We start from the raw sequence: 22,074 nt of genomic DNA, 5'->3' as shown, positions 1-22,074 counted from the left end.
CAAAGAATAAGAAACCGGCATCAGTTGTTCTATTAATGTGCAGTCATCTTACCAGGTTTCATACAGATTCAGAATTATATTTCAAAATGCACTTTATCGTCATCTATCAAAATTCAATTCAGATTTTAGAATTATAAATAAAGATGCACTAAATTTCACTCTGATATAGAAATATAAACCAAAATGCACAAATTAAAAATCAAATAAACTTATAGCACTTGTCAAGTGCATTTTTACATAATTATATAAAAAAAGAGAGAAAAAAGCAGAAAATGATTAAGATCTGATTGGTACCTTAGAGGTAATAAAATCTATTATAATTACAATTGAAGACATATTTCTGCTATATATAATAAGGAAAGAAAAGGTTTTTGGCATTATGCTATGACAGGCGGTGATTATCTGTCTGCACCGATTAACTCGTAAACGCTTTTCAATTCTATTTTGTCTTGGTATGCTATGGATTAACAACTCGACCAAAATATTTTATATATTAAACAATATCATATATCATGTTTCTTTTAATTCCGCACATTCCTTACCATTAAGTATTTAGAGATCAATTCATAATGCTCGATTATGTATAAATATATTTGAAAAAGAAAACCATAAAATTTTAGATTTGTCAATAATGGAAAGGAAATATTACATACCAGACCAGCCATTGAGAACAACAAAAAATATATTCAGGTTCAGTTTACAGTAAAATGTGCTGTATTTATATTGATTGTATTTAACTTGGTTATTTTGCCTATCTTTGCTTATTGTGACCCTTACCCAGCTAAATATCTATGATGAACTTGTCCATCTTCCAATTTGGACAGTACCATTAACTGTTAAAAGAATTGGGTGCTTACCAAAAAACACTGACTGAATGGGGAACAGTGCAGATCTTGATCAGAATGCACAGATGTGCAAGCTGATCATGATGTACACTGGTCACAAAGGCGGAACCAATTCTGTCCAGCATGGTAAGGGTTAATGTTTACAAGTTCCAAACTTGTTGCTTAGAACCGTGCAATCTTGAGAACAAGATATCCCCCTTTGCTCATGTTGGCTCCTTAAGGTGGAGGTTGTGGGGCTCTAACCCAGCCACCAGTGAAGCATCAGTACATAATATCAGACTAGAAATAAGTGCAGTGAAATCTTTATAGTACACTATTCAAACGTATTCGCAAAATTAATTGCCAATTTTTAAATTCAGCCAATAATTTTTTGAAAATAGGTCCTCATGAAACTAAGATTTAAATTAATTTTGGGAGTGTTAGCCTGGAGGTTAAGGTTTCCGCTGTTCAGCCAAGGGGTATTGGGTTTGAGTCCTACTGGCGTCACGGCCACACTTCATATGACACAAGTACTTGTTTTTATAGGAAGCAGACTCGAGAGTGGTTCAAATAAGCTTGGAGCTTTTGTCCTGATTGAGCTTAAACAATAAGTATAAATAAATTTATGGTAAAAAGTAACAGCACACACAACAGTTATTATAGCATTTATAAAAATTGCACAAAATTTTTGATTTGCAGAAATATCTGATATTACAGTATACAAACAATCAAACATAATAGTGTAAACTAAATAATATAATTATAACGATCAAAACAAGTATTTTTGGCGACTGAGCTTAATTGTTGAAAAGAAAACTGCTTAAATGAAATAAGGGTTTAATTTTAAATCTTTTGTTCCTTTAAAAGTAGATGTTTAACAAAACTACTTGATAATTTTTGCCATTTTACATATATTCTTTTTGTCTCTGTTCAATACATTTTTATGATCTTATCACACCATTTGAAATTCAAATTGACTGAAGTCATTTTCTTTTTTATCATAATCATTTTTTGAGTAATCTTAAAGGTTTCTAGCCTTTGTCTGTTAAAGAAATTACTGAAATTACTGAAAAACATAATACAAAAACAGAACAATACAAAAGCATAACTTTTATGAGCATAAAGACCTTTCCTAAAAATTGTATTCTTGATGAAAAAAGTATTATTTGTTGTAACCACATTAAAAGGAGTTCTTTGGAGGTGGTTAACAAACCAAGAAAAGTGTTAAATGAAGCAAGAACTGTAAAACCTGCCCATAGCTGATACTGAGTCAAAAGTTCGAAGTTTTTAAAAAGAAGGGATTAGTAATCTTGTTTATAATTTTAAAAAAGAAGGAAGAAATTAGCTATTTAGTGAAGTCATTAATATTTTTGGAGGATTTCTTCTTAGTTGGTTGGGTCAGTCCAGAAATTAAATCCAAATGAACATATCAAGTTTCCCTTTATTATGTTTCCCCACACCACTGTGGTGGGAGACATATTGATTTTTTCCTGTCTATGTGTGTGTCCGTCAGTCTATCACAAATCTTGTCTGCACTCTTAAGTCGAACATTTCTCATCCGATCTTCAACAAACTTGAACAAAATGTGTTTGCCAATAAGTCCTCGGCCAAGTTCAATAACTAGCCAAATCGGCCCAGGCACTTCGAAATTATGGCCTTTGAACCGAAAATACTGATGCCAGTGATACAAGTCTTGGTGCATGGTTGACTCAGATACATAATGGAGAAGAAATATTAATCTAGATGATTAAGGCAGTTGTGGGAGACATGCGCTTTTCTCAAAAGCAGCTCTAGGTCTATTTTTGAAAATTATGAATAATCATGTCCCTACTGTACTGTCTTTTTGGGACAAATGAGCTTAATTAGGGAAGTTCCAAATATGGCCGGTATTGAAGGCAAAAGCTGAACATGCACAATAAACAAATATTACATGTGTTTTACAAATATGGTCAGTATAACGGCAGTGGCTTATTATACTCTGTAAAGGAGATTACATAGTACTCAATAAGGGAAGAGTAAAATGTGCTCAGTAAGGGAGATTAAGTTGTCATGAATACATTCAATAAGGAAATGATTATGTGTCCTCAATAAGGAAGAGTGAAATATGCCCAATAAAGGAAAGACTACAAAACTCAGTTATGAAATGGCTGTATGCGCAATAAACTAAAGACTACACATGCTCCATAAGATTGTGGCTATATGCTCAGTAAGCAAAGGACTACATCTGCTCCAAAAGGGAATGGCTGTATGGTGAATAAACAAAAGACTACATCAGCTCGAAAAGGGAATGGCTGTACGCTCAATATACAAAATTTTACAAGTGCTCCAAAAGGGAATGGCTGTATGCTCAATAAATGAAAGACTACAAGTGATGGCTGTCGGCATGCTCAATAAACAAAAGACTACATCTGCTCCAAAAGGGAAAAGCTGTATGCTCAATAAACAAAAGACTTACATCTGCTCCAGAAGGGAAAAGCTGTATGCTCCATAAACAAAAGACTACAAGTGCTCCAAAAGGGAATGGCTGTATGCTCAATAAACAAAAGACTACATGTGCTTAATAAGGGAATGGCTGTATGCTCAGTAAACAAAAGACTACATGTGCTCAATAAGGGAATGACTGTATGCTCAATAAACGAAAGACTACATGTGCTCAATAAGGGAATGGCTTATGCTCAATAAACAAAAGACTGCAATGTGCTCCAAAAGGGAATGGCTGTATGCTGAAAAAAGGAAGTACTACGGATAATTTAAATAACCCTCAGTAAGGAAAAGGTACTGCACAATAAAGAAAATTGTAAGGGAAAAGCTGAATAAGCTTAATAAGGGAACAAATAAACTTGCAGGTCATGGGTTCAACAGTATATATATACTCCTTTAGTTAGCAACCATATGCTAAAGGGCAATTATTTTATCCCTTGTAATGCATTTTCCTTTTTCTTTCCAGGTCGAACGTTACGAGGGAAGGCATTTTACAATGTACATGGGAAGGTGTATTGTGAAGAAGATTATTTAGTAAGTATCATTATATACTTTCTTGTCGTTGATAGCGGAATCTGGGAATGTCACAAAGGGCATTGATTGTGGAATCGGGGCAGTTCGCGAAGTGGTGCAACAAGAATGCTTAATTGTTCTTTGAGTAATTCTTACAAAGTATAATTCAGAAACAATATCTAAAGGGGTGGTAACCCTCTTGTTGCTAAAAAAAAGATTTATTATTAACCAAATCTACAGTGCTAGATTGGACACATTACTAGAGAGGAAGCATTGATAGAAGAGAAAGAACTATTTGACATAATTAGATAACTATCTAGGGCATTCTAGTGTTGTCCTGTCTCAAAACTGTCAGTTTCTTATAAATAACTGATAAAGTAAATGAACAATATGTTTACACATTGGCAGACCTAATTTATCTAATGAACATATTACAAAAGAGAAGCTTAACCTGCTGGCAGCAAGTGATTCTGCCTTTGTGACCACTGCAGACAAAGAGGTGCAGGCTCATCTTGGTCTGCACTGTTTGCTATTCAGTCAGTAAATGTTCAGTGAACACCTCTTTGAATAATAGATGGTACTGCCAAAATTGAATGATGAACCAGTCCATTTTAGAAATTTATGGGCTAAAGCTTAAACAAAAAAACAAACCCTTAACAACATTACTGTTTGAAGGATCTTCTCCAAACTTGGTCAGAAGCATGTTTGCAAGCAACTCTCCTTTGGGAAATTTTGATTAAGCTCCAGTATGTAAAAGTAGCTGACAGACTTCAAGGTAAAGAAAACAAACTTATTACAACCTTCTGTCTGAGTTTGATAGGTCTTCATCAAACTTTATTCTGAAACATCTTTCATATTGGGTTAGTTTTTATGCTGTTCAGTAAGGAACTGTTGGAATAAAAAAATGGAGATGTAGCCATGATGTATTTACCCTACTTGGTCTATAAGCTTTGTTGTGTGGATGCAAAAGGCAGATGCAATGAACTGCTAAATTGAATTTCCATGAATTTTCTGATAATCTTACATTCTTAACCATTTTTTTAGCCTAAAGTAATCATAATATGAAATATGAATCAGTGACCACATCCTACCACAGAAAGAGGTCGAGGAGACTATAGCTTGTGCTACATTGTCTGTTGTATTGAGAAAATATCTAATACTTTGCATATGAATATATTTTACATGTTTTTAGAACATTGTTATGTTTAATAGAATTAGATTTATTTTAAGCTCTTAACATCATTGTATTAGAATTTGATTTCATTCAAGCTTTTAAGGATGAGATCAGTATTCTGCAAGATAAATTAACGGAAGTGGTTCTGTGGAATGTACGAACAATGATCGCGTGTGTTTTACATGCGAGTGGTACAGAGTCCAACAGCCAGCTTAAGATATTGTTTATTTTGTCACTTTGTAAAGTTTGATGCACTTTTAGATAATAGTTTTCCTTCCTTATTACATGACTTATATTTTCAATTTTCATGAAGAAAACATAACCATTTGTACTTCTTTTATAATCCTTGATAAACCACAAAACGTGACACATTGATCCGAGAATATATAAATAGTTAAAAAGTGTACAGTGGTATACTAAACTAAATGAATACAGATTTAAGATTTAGATAGATTGTACATAATGTCATTTAGGTTATTTGGTAATATCTTAAATCTTCAACATGACTCAATGTCGCAAAAATGCAAGACATGACGCAATGATAGTGTGTTTCTAGGGACCTCAATTTTTTGAATAGTTACAATATGAAATTGTTTATAAATTATTATATCTTTAATCATCGTATTTCATATCTTTATTTTTTTGGTATATGATTGAATTATTGCTTCAAATTTATGTCCTTCTGGACTCAAATTAGTGTATTTATTATATAATTTATTGTTATTTCATGGATCAATTTTCAGTTTTGCACCTTTTATACCTCTTAGGAATGAATAAGCAGAAAAAAAGGTAATAAAATATTACCGAAGGCCAGGGTGGGTGGATTTAAATACATAGATTGATCAAGGCATATTTTGATTATGTTTAGTCCCAAATTATACAGTCAAACATGTGATAAAGACCACCTGTAAACAGAAACCAAGAAACCATTAGTTTCATTTTTGGTGTACATACTTGATATATATGTTAAACTATGAATAAAAGTAAGTAAAATCTATAAGATGGTCTGTTAGAACCATAGAACACAGAGACAATAGCCAGATTGGTTTGACTGAGTCTGTTCATGAGTGATACTGAAGTGTGCAATACCCCTCATGACCTCTAACTCCAGTTGAATGAGTCAAAAAGGACAAGAAAATGTTCACTTGGTTGCTTAAGGCTAATGACAGAATAAAACAAGTTGAAATTAGAACAAAAAGATAATGTTTGCTTAAAGCAAGTGGTTGTTTAATACAGGTGGCAGTTAAAGCAGGTACAACCGTATTCAGATTTGACATTCAGATTTGAATTGAAATACATTTCCTTTGTCTTAGATCCACCCTTGGTAACCGTAACCGCAACTATTGTTGATTAATCAGAAGGTAGATCTCTGCTAACATGTGATTTGTTTTGCTGTCTTTCAGTATTCGGGTTTTCAACAGACAGCGGAGAAGTGTGTGATCTGTGGACATCTGATAATGGATATGGTAAGACATGACCTTTGTCACAAAAGGTCAACTTGTGTTTGTTTAAGCCTTAGCCTGCAGGCGGCAAGCTATTCTGCCTTTGCGACCAGTGTAGACCAAGATCAGCCTGCACATCCGAGCAGTCTGATCATGGTCTGCACTGTTCGCCATTCAGTCGGCATCTTTTTGGAAAGCATCCCTTTTAACAGTTAATGGTATTGTCCAAATTAAAAGATGGACAAGTTCATTATAGAAGGGTAATATAAGCATCATCGTTTTTGTATACGCTTGATTATAAAGAGAACAGTGATAAAGGAAATTAAGATTTTGAAACAGTTAAAGCTGTACACTTGACTAAGAAATATGATAATTTGTAAACATTTTCAAACTATCGACTGCATAAAAATGGCCAAACCTAGCTACTTGCTTTAAAAGATGCATGATTTGCAAAACATACAACCAGAGAACAAAGAAGACATTTTAGAGTTTAATATTTACAGGGATTTTTGCTCATTAATAGCTCTGGAGTTCTGTCTCAATTTTTTCTGTTTTGCAGATGTAGAATAATGCATAATTTTTTAAGGATTTGAATACGTCAGTTCCCAGACTTGCAAATGATGGGAAAATAGGATGTATGCACATAATGCTAGAATTGCATGTTTATATTGTAATCTATAGAAAATTACATAATATAAAAATTACATAACTGCCTCTGAATCATAGTGATGAAAAAAATACCACATGATTTAGTTTCATTTTAACTTGTAAAGGAAATCTAAAATTTAGCTTAAAGCCAGTCTGGTTCTTAGGGGAAGTACTAGTATAGATGGGTACCAGTTTTATAAAACTTAACCCTTATCATGTTGGACATGATTGAGTCTGCATTTGTGACCAGTGTAGATCATGATCAGCCTGCACATCCGTGCAGTCTGATGATGATCTGCACTGTTTGCCATTCAGTCAATATCTTTTATGTAAACACCCCTTTTAACAGTTAATGGTACTGTCCAAATTGAAAGATGGAAAAGTTCATTATAGAAATTTAGCAGGGTAAGGGTTATGTTTGAAGACCAGTCTCGGAATGCAGCCCTGCCATTGGTCAGTTTCAAACTTAAATCATAAGCAGGTATGATTTAAGGGGATATTCTAAAAGGTACGAGTTAAAGAACAGCTGAGTCTTCTTTTTGTATCACATTTTTGCTTTTGATCGCTTTTGCAAATACTTCAAACACTTGCCCCTCATCAACACTTGCCCCTCATCGATGTGGGTTCGAACCTCACTCGGGGCGTTGAATTCTTCATGTGAGGAAGCCATCCAGTCAGTACACAAAGTTTAAAGAAATTCTGCCCATAGGAAAATTTTCGCCCTATATACATATAGGCAACTGTCCCATTTCCCCTTAAATGTTTTTTAGAAATTTTGAAAGAGAAAAATGAATGTCTGTAATAATTGATGGATTATTTTACAGATTCTGCAGGCAATGGGAAAGTCATATCATCCTGGTTGTTTCCGATGTTGTATGTGTAATGAATGTCTCGACGGTGTACCATTTACAGTCGACATGGAAAACAAAGTTTACTGTGTCGCAGATTTTCACAGGTATACAGTATTATAGTTAGCCTAACGGACACAGTTTATTCATGACATGAAAAACATTGGCTTAATTGATAATGGATGATTTCATTTGGATCAGTAATGCAGCTATGACATGATGAAGCAGAAAATACATATTTAAAATGAGAGAAGAATTAAAACTATTATAGATCCAGTGATATACATATTGAGTGGTGCCTCTTGGTTTCTGTACTCCATTGAATTTTTGTGTCTAACAGGCATAGTTCGAGCCATGCAAGATTCAACAAGAGGTGTTCATTTAAACTTTAGTGGTTAGAGATGAATTTTTAGTGCCAGATGGAGTCGCCCAAATATCAACAGAAAAACCTGATACTGGCAAAAAAAATTTAGTGGGTTCATAAAGTTTCGCTGGCTTATTCTTAAAATACCTTTTGAAAACTTGTAAAATAGCAAAGTGATAAAAAATCCTAATTGGAAATTATAAAAATAACTGTTGATCACTTGTGAATAGCAATGTTATAAAAAAATACTTTGGAAACTTTTAAACAGCAAAATTATAAAAATACCTTTTGAGAACTTGTAAAATAGCAAAGTTATAAAAGTACTTTTTATGCCCCCAGCATCTACTGATGCGGGAGGCATATAGTGATTGTCCTGTCCGTCCATACGAGGTTAACCAAATGGGAACGTTTCGTCTAGCATCAATACCCCTTACTAGAATGACTTGATACTAATGCAGATGTAAACTGTGACCATTCCTCATCTTCAGACATTACATGACCTAAGTTTAACCTTGACCTTGACCTCATCTTGGACTTAGGTTGCTTTATATGGGCCATCTCTTGGTTAACCAAATGGGACCATTTCGTCTAGCATCAATACCCCTTACAAGAATAAATTGATACTAATACAGATGTAAACTGTGACCATTCCTCATCTTTAAACATCACCTGACCTCAGTTTGACCTTGACCTTGACCTCGTTTTGGACTTAGGTGCAAAATCTATTGGCAAGGATGCCACTAGGGGCATCAAGCGTTTATTGAACGCACCTCCTTGTTTGAAAACTTATAAAGTTGCAAAGTTATAAAAAAAAAAATACTGTAAACTTATAAAATGGCAAAGTTACAAAAATGTTTTTTGAGTCGGCTAAAGGCTGAAAGCCTTTTGACGAGTCCTTGCTATCCAACGATTCTCTAGATGGACCAAATAACACAGTGAAGGGATGTAGTTCCATTAGATTTCTCAAACTTCAAGCAGTTCATTGCATGAATGAAGTTGAGTTGTGTCAATTCCCTTTGCTATGACCAATATACGATGTAATCTGTCATATTTATGACTTGTAATTGTGCAATTCTCGAATGTAACTCATTAAGCATAAATGTGCATTTTAAGAATTGCGCAGGCTTACAAAGCTTGGGTAACATCCAGCGAAAGACAAAAAAATAGTTTCAGCAGGGCTCCAGATAAGATGCGTATTAGCGTAAATTACGTATAGAAATAATGCAAATACGCATGTCTAATAATTTCTAAGCGTATAAAAACGTATATAAAATTACAGAAACGCACACAATGCTTTTTTAAAAACAAAATCTGAATCGTCTGGATGCGTTAGGTAACATAGCCGATCAGCCTTAATTCTCCCACATTGAACGTAAACACGCATCGTATGATTTCTATAAACTTTGCGTGGGTTGAATTTTGCAGTCAGTAAACGGATAAACTATCGGAAGAAGAAGCTCTTACTGGTTTGTTTAGTTACTACTGATATTAAAAATGATTTTAATTCTTATTTTTCGAGAAATAAACAAATCGGCGAAACATTAAATTGTATTTTCTTGTAGTTTTTGAAATCGAAAGTAGATCGTCTATGTTTGGCGAAACGAAACAACATTTTATGAAAAGATTTAAATAAGAGGTAAATTAACCGTAAACTTCAATGTCAGATACTGCCAATTGCTGCTAAATGTCGTCGTATCATCACAATTTGTAAAATATATTGTTCAAACTGGAGAAAAGTGTAATCGTATCCGGATATAGTATTTTGGGTAAATATCGAGCTGTGTTATGAAATTTTAAGAAAAAAACTAAAAACAAACTGAAACTGGTAGACTATACTGTCAGTACATCAATCATTAGCCGACTCAGGCCATTCAGGCCTTTGATTGAAAATTTACAAAATTGCAAAGTTACAAAAACACTTATTTGAAACTTATAAAATGGCAAGAGTTATAGGAAATATCAGCATCACATGTATACTTACTGCAGCAGCTTCTAAACAGAAGTAATTGCTGTTCTGTAACTACAGTGGACAGTATGAAATAAAGATATAAACATGAAACTATTCAATGATCAGTTCCTGCTAAAACCTTTGCAAGTTTTCCATTTAATTGAGCTTCACCTTTGTCAGTATGTTATTGCTAGCAGCCCACCCACTTAGCTCAATAGGGAGAGCACAGATCTACGGATCTCAGGGTCGTGAGTCTGATCCCCGGCGTATATTCTCCGACATTGTGTCTGATATCATTCGTCCTCCACCTCTGATTCTTGTGGGGAAGTTTGCAGTAACTTGCGGAGAACAGGTTTGTACAGGTATAGAATCCAGGAACACTGGTTAGGTTAACTGCCCGCCATTACATAACTGAAATACTGTTGAAAAATGGCATTAAACCTAAAACAAACAAACAAATACAATTGCTAATACAGATTTTTCATCAGTATCCTAGTACTGGTATTGAAAGGCATGATGTAATGTGCATTCATGCCCAGCATATTCAGAACAGATTAATTTTTGTACATTTGTAAATTGCAACATTTTTGCAAATGACTTGAGAAATTTCCTAGCAACCAAATAATTCTAATTGTAAAAGTTTACCAAAAAAAGCTGTGAATCTCATGTTTACATAATTTTATTGTTTAAAGGGACACGCCTTTAGATTTATGTGACATTTTGGGTAATTCTGAAAGTACTTTGATTGTGTAGTAACTGTAAATGAAAAAGTTAAAAACATAGTAATTCATTGTTTTTTTAGGCAGCTTCTATATTTATAAAAACTTTTCTGAAGACAGTTTGTTACACAGTAGAATTTTTTTAGTTCAAACTGTATTCATAGCATACTGATCAAATAACTTTGAACAGTAATGTGTTAGCTCAGTGGGTAGCGAACAGGACTGTGAATCCTGAGTTTTGATTTTGGGGCTAGGCAGATGTTCTTTGTACTGGATATGTCTGAAGTAATGTGTCCTTGGCTTGTGATGCAGTTGGGGAAGTTGTCAGTTACTTGTGGAGAACAAGTCAGTGCTGGTACAGAATCTAGGACAGCTGTTTCTTCATGGAAATACTGTTGAAAACAAGTACTATAAATGTGTCAGTCTTATAAAATGTTATTCTATACCTATTTTTCTATTCCAATCTGTGATTCTCTTTTGTGCCATGTGACCGTCCAATATATTTCATATCAGATAGATATACTCCTTTGGATGATGCAGCAACTGATTTAAATCTCTGTTAACTAAACAATAAAAGCCATTGACTAGTAAACATTTACGCATGAATATCAACATCAGTAAATGTTTGACCTGATGTTTTTGTGTACGTCTAAATCATGTCCATCTGATTTGCTTTCTGTTTTTACTGAGAAAAATAAAAAGATTATCCTGTCGGTACATGATATATTTGGACTCGTACCCGCCGAAAATAAACTACTGGAGGTATGTCCCTTTAACTGGATAGTGCAATGAAGGTGTTATGAAGTACATAATTATATTTATTCATTGATTGACAAGTTTATCTATGGTTGTATCTACAAAAAGATTAGGTGGAGATTATATTGTGTTCAATTTCAAATATAAAAGTAATTATAGTCAATTAAATCGAGAATACTTCCAGTTTCGATACCACAATCGAAGTGCAAATAGTATAGGTATGATTAATGTGAAATTTTTTTTTGAATTACTCAACATTTATAACAGAACAAGATTTAATAACTTTGCATTCCTGAAATTGCCATAATAGTCCACTCATATTCATTAGTGTTCCATAAATTTGCACCCATATTTATTTTTTTGAAATGTATGTTGGAAAGGGCAATGCAAGAGTTTCTTTGCAACGTTCTTGGTGGGCTATTAGTATAGGTGTATTGTCCGACATCATCGTCTGCCATCTGGGGTTCAACCTATGTCCGGCACCATAACTCGTATGACTTAAATTTTGTAATTGTGACTTAAAACCAAATAAAACCATTTGTAATTTTCATTAATACTTGTTCTTTTTGTGTAAAAAAATGTTTTTTATTGTTGCAGGGTATTTGCGCCGAAATGTGCGGCATGTGGCCAAGCCATTACACCAGTTGAGGTAGGTGGACATACAAAAAAATATAGCTTGATTTGATTTTGATATGAAATTTATGCTTCAGTCGATCGGTTTGTAGGGCCAGAAAATTTGGTGAAATTTGGATAAAACCATTGGAAATGTATGAAATAAAAAGAAAATATGTATACTTAACCTTTGAGAAGTAACTATCTTTCACTTACGACCGCCAGACCTTACATTTTTACTTGTGACAGTGCCACTGATGAAAAGTATCGCATCTAGTGAAGGATACTTCATTTTTGCACTGGAACCAATAAATATCCACTGTGTGTTTGACAATATTTTGCCATATATTTTTCTTGATACAAATTATTCTTTGATAAAATTTAATATAGTTTGTCAGAACAAGGCTGTGATTTTGTTTCGGTGAAGGGAGACAACCTCCTCTCTTGCGAAAATATATTTTTGAAAATCGGAAGAATTAGCTCATATAATTCTGATCATTTTACAGTCCTATTAATTTACAAATTTGGATGCTTCAGTCTATCGATTCATTTTTTTGGTGTGGAATGTGGACCTATACTCAAATTCATCTCTTGTTTAACACTCTGAAAAGAAGCATTTCCACATGTTTTGTCCACAAAAGGTAAAAGTAAAACTGTTGACACAATGAATATGACTGTATACTGTGAAATCCTTTAATTTTGTGGACATAAAATATCATGGTTTTGGCAAAAATGATTTATGTAGTGGGGACAAATTCAGATTTCAAAATTTAAAGACCATATAAATGGAAAATTTGTTATTTCATCAAAACTTAATTTCGTGGATTGGCACAACACAAAAGTTAGTCCCTCACTGTCACAAATATTAATCTTAAGCCTGCTGGCAGCGAGTGATTCTGCCTTTGCGACCAGTGCAGACCAAGATCAGCCTGCATGGTCTGCACTGTTCGCTATTCAGTCAGTCAATTTTCAGTGAACACCCCTTCAAATAAGAAGTGGTACTGCCGACATTGAATGATGAACCAGTCCATTGTAGAAATATAGTGGGCTAAAGGTTAATGATTCCACAGGAACTGATGAAATTGTTGTGTTTAATTATAAGCATGTTCTTTAAATGTTTTTGTTTTTCTCTGACAGGGAACAGAGGAAACCGTACGTGTTGTCTCAATGGAGAAAAATTTCCATGTGGATTGTTATCATTGTGAGGTAAGCTGATAAAACATGTCCAGAACATTCTTTTGTTAGAAAATGAATCAATTATAACCAGACTTAACATAACCTTCAGCAACTTTTATAGCTTTGAACTATGCCTTAAGCAACAGGAGCAGAAAGTTAAAATGGGACTCCATTTACCAGTCATCAAACAAGAATCTTTTCTAATTCAAGAAAAGTGTTACATTACTTCAGTGCTTCTACACTAAATGAAGCTGAAAGCATTGAAATTACCTGGCAGTTCAGATCCAGACTATTTCAATGGAGAGTGTATGCCTTCAGATTATCACCAGTTCTCTGAATAGGAGCATATAATTGTCCATGTTAGAGAGTTATAAAGACATTTAGAATTGTAAAGTTTCAGTGCTGTATTACTTAACTTGAACAGGGATACATGTTTCGGGCAATTTATTTTACCATGTCAGTTAAACAATTCTGATAGTCGGATAGGGATATTTTTTTGAGATATTCTATTCCTTAACCATTTAATCAGAATCATTAATCTAACTTTTGCACTAAGCTTTTGCTTTTGAAATTGCACACAGTTCTCTAAAAATTAAGTTTATTTTTATACTATATGGGGAATCTCTGTTACACGGAATTAAATGATTTGTTGAACACAAATGGAATTTTACATTATGTGTCAAGGCTTTTGATTTCAAGTTCATGGGTTGTCTAAGAAATGCATTAGCAAGGCATTTGTCTCTGTGACATTTCTTAAGACATTGCTAAATGTGAAAATCTGTGTTCAGCCGAATTAAAAAAAAAAATACAGCATAAAGGATACATTTTGTATTCTTTGTAATAGAGATACCTGACTGAAAAATTCATATCTATTTTAATAGAGGTGACCTCTGTCTGTTGTGACATTACTGTGAAAAAGATAGATTTATTTTCTAGTAAAGTTGGGTAGCTGCACTGTGATACAGTTTTTGTGTTAACAGTGCTAAGCTATATACTGGTATATTGTTATATGCAATTGTATAAAAATTAAAAGTCAATTACTCAAACTTTTATGTTACCAGTTTAAGACTTTTGCTGGAAAGAATTGTTTGGGTTACTGGTTTCAACGGCATATAGATTGCATTGATGATGTAATACATGATCAAATACATTACTTGTGCAGTAAAGATTTATTTACAGGAAGTGAAGACTTAGTTGTTTAAATTTCAGCTTCCTATACAAAGATGAAATTAAGTAAGCAACAAAATCATCTATTTTTGGGTTGGCATGTACCAAATACCAGCTGTGCATTTTGATTGGTTGATTTAGTGATTAGGTCTTAATCAACTTTCCATTTTCTATTGGTCAGTATTCAAAACTGGTTTCATGTTATGTCAAATCATAGTAAATAGATAAATTGTTAAATTATTCACCTAATTATTTTTGGGCCAGATATTTATTTTAGTGACAAAAAGATAGTATAAAATGTGTAATATTGCTGGCCTTAAATTTCTTTGTTTTGGCCAGTATGGCTGTTTTCATAGTACTGACACATTATTTTAATATGCAGTTGTGTCATAATTCTGTATAGGACAGATCTAAATCATTGACTTGAATGTTTTTATGTATATTGTACAGTATAAGACCAGTTTTGAAAGCTTTCTTTCTAGGTGCTGCAAACTTTAGTATTAAAACACTTCAGTGTCTGTTCTAAACTCTGCCGCTATCCTTGGTTATGACGTGAACTTTAACATTCTATATATTTCAGTATTTATTAATACATGTTGTTTATGTTTATAAATATGTATGATATTTATGTTAGGATACTTTGTACATACACATTTTCTTTTGTTTTCTGCTGATGCCTTAAAATAACGTGCCTGCAGGAAAGCTCTACCTATTAGAAAATCTTTAATGGCATAACTAGTGGAAAACCTTTTTCATGGTTTTGCCAGAAAATTAAATTAAATTCCACCATCTTTTCTAAATGGCTTTTTGTGCTTTCTAGATGCCCATTCTCTCACACATATGCACATGGTTAAAAGAAGAAAAAGCTATTCTGGGATACGGTTCATGTAATCAGCCACCACCCAGAGTAGTTAGAAACCCTTTAATCTTTTGTTAGAAAAGATATCTAATCTTTATGAATTTTTGTAGTTCAAGAAAATCTACACATGATTTTATAAGTGGCAGATACTAGTTGTGTAGTATTGGGAATGTTATATATTTTCTGTTTTCGCAAACTTTCTGGCTCTAAGTAATAAATTAACTGTATGATAGCAATGTGTTTTAACGAGTTCAGTAAGAATTCTTTGCCTAGTACTTCTTTCGAGAGAGAAAACAAACTGTGACACTTTTTGCATTTTGCAATGATGCTGAAAAAAAAAAAAACATTTACAGTAGACTGATTATTGTTCATGTCATTTTCATTTTTGTGATTTGATTATCGGAAAACAGCAGCCTTTTTTTTTGTGTTCAAAGAATACAGGTAGTTAGTCGGATTTTAAGTGAATAATTCTTAGGTTGTGGACCGGTATTGATAAAGCAATTTCTGTTGGGTTGCGCTTTGTAACTTACAGATCAACTGTGTTAAGGTAGTGTATATGTAATGACAGTCATCAGTTTTGCAAGTATTCATGTTTGGTAAATATTTTTTGGTTGTAAAATGTAGTTGTAAAATACAGCTCAACTCACAGATGGTTTCTATAAAAATGGGAGAATTAGCATACAGAGGATACATAAGTCGCCAAACATCATTACAGGTCCACTACCTTAATACTTACAATGGACGTAAATAAATTAAAACCATCGTTAATATCGAATCTATATTTAGAGAAAAGAGAGATAACTCAATTAGATGTTTATAATTTTCCTGTTTCATTAGATGTTAACACTGCAAAAATGTGGGCACTGATTTGAGTGATTTTCGGTAACGGGGAAGAAAAGGTAGTGATGAGTGTTTTTTGCAGTTTTGTGCACTGTATAGTTTTATTTCAGTAAAGTATTAACCAAAGTATAGTTAGCGTTTTTATTTCAGTGCAATATTAACCATGTTCTTGTCAGCAGTTTTTTTTAGCTCACATGTCACAAAGTGACAATGTGAGCTTTTGTGATCACGCAGCGTCCGTCGTCCGTCGTCCGTGCGTGCGTGCGTCCGTGCGTGCGTCCGTGCGTGCGTAAACTTTTGCTTGTGACCACTCTAGAGGTCACATTTTTCATGGGATCTTTATGAAAGTTGGTCAGAATGTTTATCTTGATGATATCTAGGTCAAGTTCGAAACTGGGTCAACTGCGATCAAAAACTAGGTCAGTAGGTCAAATAATAAAAAAACCTTGTGACCTCTCTAGAGGCCATATTTTTCATGGGATCTTTATGAAAGTTGGTCAGAATGTTCATCTTGATGATATCTAGGTCAAGTTCGAAACTGGGTCAACTGCGGTCAAAAACTAGGTCAGTAGGTCAAATAATAAAAAAACCTTGTGACCTCTCTAGAGGCCATATTTTTCATGGGATCTGTATGAAAGTTGGTCAGAATGTTTATCTTGATGATATCTAGGTCAAGTTCGAAACTGGGTCAACTGCGATCAAAAACTAGGTCAGTAGGTCAAATAATAAAAAAACCTTGTGACCTCTCTAGAGGCCATATTTTTCATGGGATCTGTATGAAAGTTGGTCAGAATGTTCATCTTGATGATATCTAGGTCAAGTTCGAAACTGGGTCAACTGCGGACAAAAAGTAGGTCAGTAGGTCAAATAATAAAAAAACCTTGTGACCTCTCTAGAGGCCATATTTTTCATGGGATCTTCATGAAAGTTATTCAGGATGTTCATCTTGATGATATCTAGGTCAAGTTCGAAACTGGGTCACGTGCCTTCAAAAACTAGGTCAGTAGGTCAAATAATAAAAAAACATTGTGACCTCTCTAGAGGCCATATTTTTCATGGGAACTGTATGAAAGTTTGTCAGAATGTTCATCTTGATGATATCTAGGTCAAGTTCCAAACTGGGTCAACTGCGATCAAAAAGAAGGTCAGTAGGTCAAATAATAAAAAAACCTTGTGACCTCTCTAGAGGCCATATTTTTCATGGGATCTGTATGAAAGTTGGTCAGAATATTCATCTTGATGATATCTAGGTCAAGTTCGAAACTGGGTCAACTGCGGTCAAAAACTAGGTCAGTAGGTCTAAAAATAGAAAAACCTTGTGACCTCTCTAGAGGCCATACTTGTGAATGGATCTTCATGAAAATTGGTCAGAATGTTCATCTTGATGATATCTAGGTCAAGTTTCGAAACTGGGTCACGTGCCTTCAATAACTAGGTAAGTAGGTCAAATAACAAAAAAACCTTGTGACCTCTCTAGAGGCCATATTTTTCATGGGATCTGTATGAAAATTGGTCAGAATTTTTATCTTGATGATATCTAGGTCAAGTTCGAAACTTGTTCAACTGCGGTCAAAAACTAGGTCAGTAGGTCTAAAAATAGAAAAACCTTATGACCTCTCTAGAGGCCATACTTTTCAACGGATCTTCATGAAAATAAGTCAGAATGTTCACCTTGATGATATCTAGATCTTGTTCGAAACTTGGTCACATGTTTTTAATAACTAGGTCAGTAGTTCAAATAACAAAAAAGCCTTGTGACCTCTCTAGAGGCCATATTTTTCATGGGAACTATATGAAAATTGGTCTGAATGTTCATTTTGATGATATCTAGGTCAGGTTTGAAACTGGGTCAACTGCGATCAAAAACTAGGTCAGTAGGTCTAAAAATAGAAAAACCTTGTGACCTCTCTAGAGGCCATACTTTTGAATGGATCTTCATGAAAATTAGTCAGAATGTTCACCTTGATGATATCTAGGTCAGTTTCGAAACTGGGTCACGTGCCTTCAATAACTAGGTCAGTAGGTCAAATAATAAAAAATCTTGTGACCTCTCTAGAGGCCATATTTTTCAGTGGATCTTCATGAAAATTGGTTAGAATTTTTATCTTGATGATATCTAGATCAGATTCAACACTGGGTCACATGAGCTCAAAAACTAGGTCACAATATCAAATAATAGAAAAAAACGACATCATACTCGGTTTAAAACTGGGTCATGTGGGGACAGGTGAGCGATTCAGGACCATCATGGTCCTCTTGTTTATTTTAGCTGTAAATTACTGTTGACCAGACCTGTAGTATGGGGTCATATGCGTTATCATTTTTGCCTTTTTAGAGAGTTTTTTTACGTTTTAATGGTTAAATGTTTAGCCAGGATGTTACCCTAAGACTGTAAGACTTTTTTGCAAGTAAATTGTAACAAATATTAAATGGTTTTCCTGTACACATCAGGCAAATGATGGAGTTTTCCATGTATTCTGTTGTTTGCCTTGTGTCATTAGGACGGAAGGTTCAGCAGCTGGCATTTCTTTAGCCAACATGGTTAGCTTTGTAGTTAGAGCACCAGGCTATGAATTATGAGATGATGAATTAATTGCAAGGGCCAAACAATTTATCTCAATAATGATTGATTATATGTCTGACCACAGCTGTTTTATGTGGTGAAGTTTTTTGTTACTTGTGGAGAACAAGTGAGTACTGGTATAGAATCCAGAAGCAGTGGTTTAGGTAAACAGACCGCCTTTAACTGAAATGTGGTTGAAAAACAACATTAAATCCTACCTTCATACAACTGAAATACTGTTGAAAAATGGCATTAAACTCTTGTCTTTATACAGTTAAAAAATGGCATTAAACTCTTGTCTTTATACAGATGAAAAACGGCTTTAAACTCTTTGTCTTTATACAGTTGAAAAATGGCATTAAACTCCTGTCTTTTTACAGTTGAAAAATGTCATTAAACTCCTGTCTTTATACAGTTGAAAAATGGTATTAAATCCTGCCCTTATATAGCTGGAAATGGCAGTAAACCCTGCCTTTATATAACTGAAATACTGTTGAAAAATGGCATTAAACCCTTTTCTAACGAAGAGCTCACAAAAACTTCAATAATCCAAAGTATGATTATAGTATGCAGATTTTGTTACTGGTCAGAGCTGACATGCATGAAGACTTTACATATTGGGGCCCAATCCCTGGCATGCACTAAATATTTATTTTTGAAAAGAACCTGAACATTTTTCAGAAAATAACATCATATCAAAATAAAATTGCTGGGTAAACAATTACATTTCTTTTGTGAATAGTCAATATTTATTGGTTGCTCTTGTTTTATTTATTTGTTGAAAAGTATATTTGTGTGTAAAGATGTCATTGTCAATATTAATGGCTTCTGGCAAGTCAAAAATGTGGTTTTATCGTAATAAAAAAATTGGAATTTTTCTCCGGATGAAGATAAGGGTGAACCAAATGTTGTGATAGTATGAAAATAACATTGTAAATATTTAAAGGGATATAAGAGATACTTCAGTTTTCCATTGAAAAGAAGAAAAAAATTAATATAAAAAATGATTTGTGTATGTGATTACATTTTATCCAGTGCTTTATATGAAGAGAAAAAGTCATAGTAGATATTTTTCAAATGTATAACTTGAAGTTTTCTTTTTTTCCAGGACTGCGGTATTCAGTTGACGGATGAGCCAGACAAACGGTGTTATCCACTGGATGAGCATTTGTATTGTCACATGTGTCATATCAAACGTCTCCATCTCGAGTACCCGGACGAGCAGTTTTATATTGACCCATACACGTTCAATATACTGAACAAAACTTCAGGAAATCAGAGGGATAGCATCGCTATCATGCCTGCCCCGGTCTCGGCTTATCCAAACAACAGTATGCTTCAAATGACAGGCTGTCAATCACATGTCTCGGGAGGCGGTATGGCCCCGCCTCTTCCATCGTCATTGAATGAAGCTCCGCCCCCAGTTCCGCCTCACAGGAAAATAATGGCGAATGGTTACGATTCTTCTAGTCTGTATGCAAATAAACCCATGCCCCAGGTACCCCCAGGAGCACATAACGGAATGAAGAAAACTATAACAGACTTGTGATATGTTGTTAAGTGAATCAGTCGTGTTAATTTTGTTGCTTCATTTTTTTTTAACGAAAGTCATTGACACTTGTTTTTGTTTTTCAAAGTGCTTGTTTTTTGCGTTATTTATAGTAATTCACTTGCAATACCATTCATGACATTTTTTGTTGATTTTATATTTTGTGTTGAAGGGTAAAGTATGACTGCCGAAAATACAATACAAGGGTTATAAGGTGCAATTAAAATCATTGAAAAAGTGCAGAATTGGTGGAAGAAATCTTGTTTGTGAATACTACTTTCCACTGAAATCATTTGTTCTATCACATCTGAACGATTTTCAGAACTTCTGTTTTCTCTTCAGAACACATATCTCTGAGTCGAATGACATGTTCTATCTCGTTCTTTTACTGCAAATATTTTCTAAAATGGTACTAAATGAAAACCAGTGCTCTTTCTTGAAATGTACATTACACAGCTTCATACATGAATCTCTCTAGATAGATAGTATGCAACTAAAAGTGCTTTGTAAATTGTCTCTTAGAGTTAAGTGCTTGTTTGATAATTTCCGCTCTGCAAAACATCAAAACTTAAGCAACAAATCAAAACAAATATATATGGTATTTTTGATAAAGATCTTTACAGTTATATCAGTATATGTATTCATCTTTGAAATGCCATACCAGGCCTAAATCCATCTGTATTTAGTAGTAAAGTAGTTTCTTGACGCTGCAACATTTTTGTACACAGAGGCATAACTCCTACTAAAATTACCATCAGATTACAAAGGCCAGTATTTCATATACGCGTGATCCATAATTATGTCTGTATTTGCATAAGTGTAGTCGCCTGTATAAAGAACATTTAATTAACCCTCTCAGTATTTGTTAAAAGGGACAGACCTCTGAATTTTTGCCTTTTTAGCTCACCTGTCACAAAGTGACAAGGTGAGCTTTTGTGATCGCGCGGTGTCCGTCGTCCGTCGTCCGTCCGTGCGTCCGTGCGTCCGTGCGTCCGTAAACTTTTGCTTGTGACCACTCTAGAGGTCACATTTTTCATGGGATCTTTATGAAAGTTGGTCAGAATGTTCATCTTGATGATATCTAGGTCAAGTTCGAAACTGGGTCACGTGCCATCAAAAACTAGGTCAGTAGGTCTAAAAATAGAAAAACCTTGTGACCTCTCTAGAGGCCATATATTTCACAAGATCTTCATGAAAATTGGTCAGAATGTTCACCTTGATGATATCTAGGTCAAGTTCGAAACTGGGTCACGTGGGGTCAAAAACTAGGTCAGTAGGTCTAAAAATAGAAAAACCTTGTGACCTCTCTAGAGGCCATATTTTTGATGAGATCTTCATGAATATTGGTCAGAATGTTTATCTTGATGATATCTAGGTCAAGTTCGAAACTGGGTCACGTAGGGTCAAAAACTAGGTCATTAGGTCTAAAAATAGAAAAACCTTGTGACCTCTCTAGAGGCCATATTTCTCAATGCATCTTCATGAAAATTGGTAAGAATGTTCACCTTGATAATATCTAGGTCAAGTTCGAAACTGGGTCACGTGGGGTTAAAAACTAGGTCAGTAGATCTAAAAATAGAAAAACCTTGTG

At 34.2% G+C, this 22,074-nt stretch overlaps 1 protein-coding gene across 2 annotated transcripts in view; it reads left to right on the top strand.

Annotated features, from left to right (window-relative positions):
* LOC123550469 (Wilms tumor protein 1-interacting protein homolog) overlaps nucleotides 1-20,725 on the top strand; it is a 41,679-nt gene extending 20,954 nt beyond the window's left edge. Inside the window, exons 3-9 of one of the 2 annotated variants that reach the window (XM_053546038.1) lie at nucleotides 3,772-3,839; nucleotides 6,396-6,458; nucleotides 7,907-8,037; nucleotides 12,315-12,366; nucleotides 13,467-13,535; nucleotides 14,715-14,738; nucleotides 20,043-20,182. In XM_053546038.1, the coding sequence (XP_053402013.1) occupies nucleotides 3,772-3,839; nucleotides 6,396-6,458; nucleotides 7,907-8,037; nucleotides 12,315-12,366; nucleotides 13,467-13,535; nucleotides 14,715-14,732 (401 nt within the window). In that variant the 3' untranslated portion in view covers nucleotides 14,733-14,738; nucleotides 20,043-20,182. Of the gene's footprint in view, nucleotides 1-3,771; nucleotides 3,840-6,395; nucleotides 6,459-7,906; nucleotides 8,038-12,314; nucleotides 12,367-13,466; nucleotides 13,536-14,714; nucleotides 14,739-20,042 lie in introns of both variants that reach the window. The other variant, XM_053546037.1, reaches the window with a different exon arrangement.
* The last annotated feature ends 1,349 nt before the right edge of the window (nucleotides 20,726-22,074 follow it).

Source organism: Mercenaria mercenaria, chromosome 6 (genome assembly GCF_021730395.1).
Source record: "Mercenaria mercenaria strain notata chromosome 6, MADL_Memer_1, whole genome shotgun sequence".
Taxonomy (NCBI): Eukaryota; Metazoa; Mollusca; class Bivalvia; order Venerida; family Veneridae; genus Mercenaria; species Mercenaria mercenaria.
Note: the sequence above shows the minus strand (reverse complement) of the source record. Positions and strands in the feature narration are given on the sequence as shown.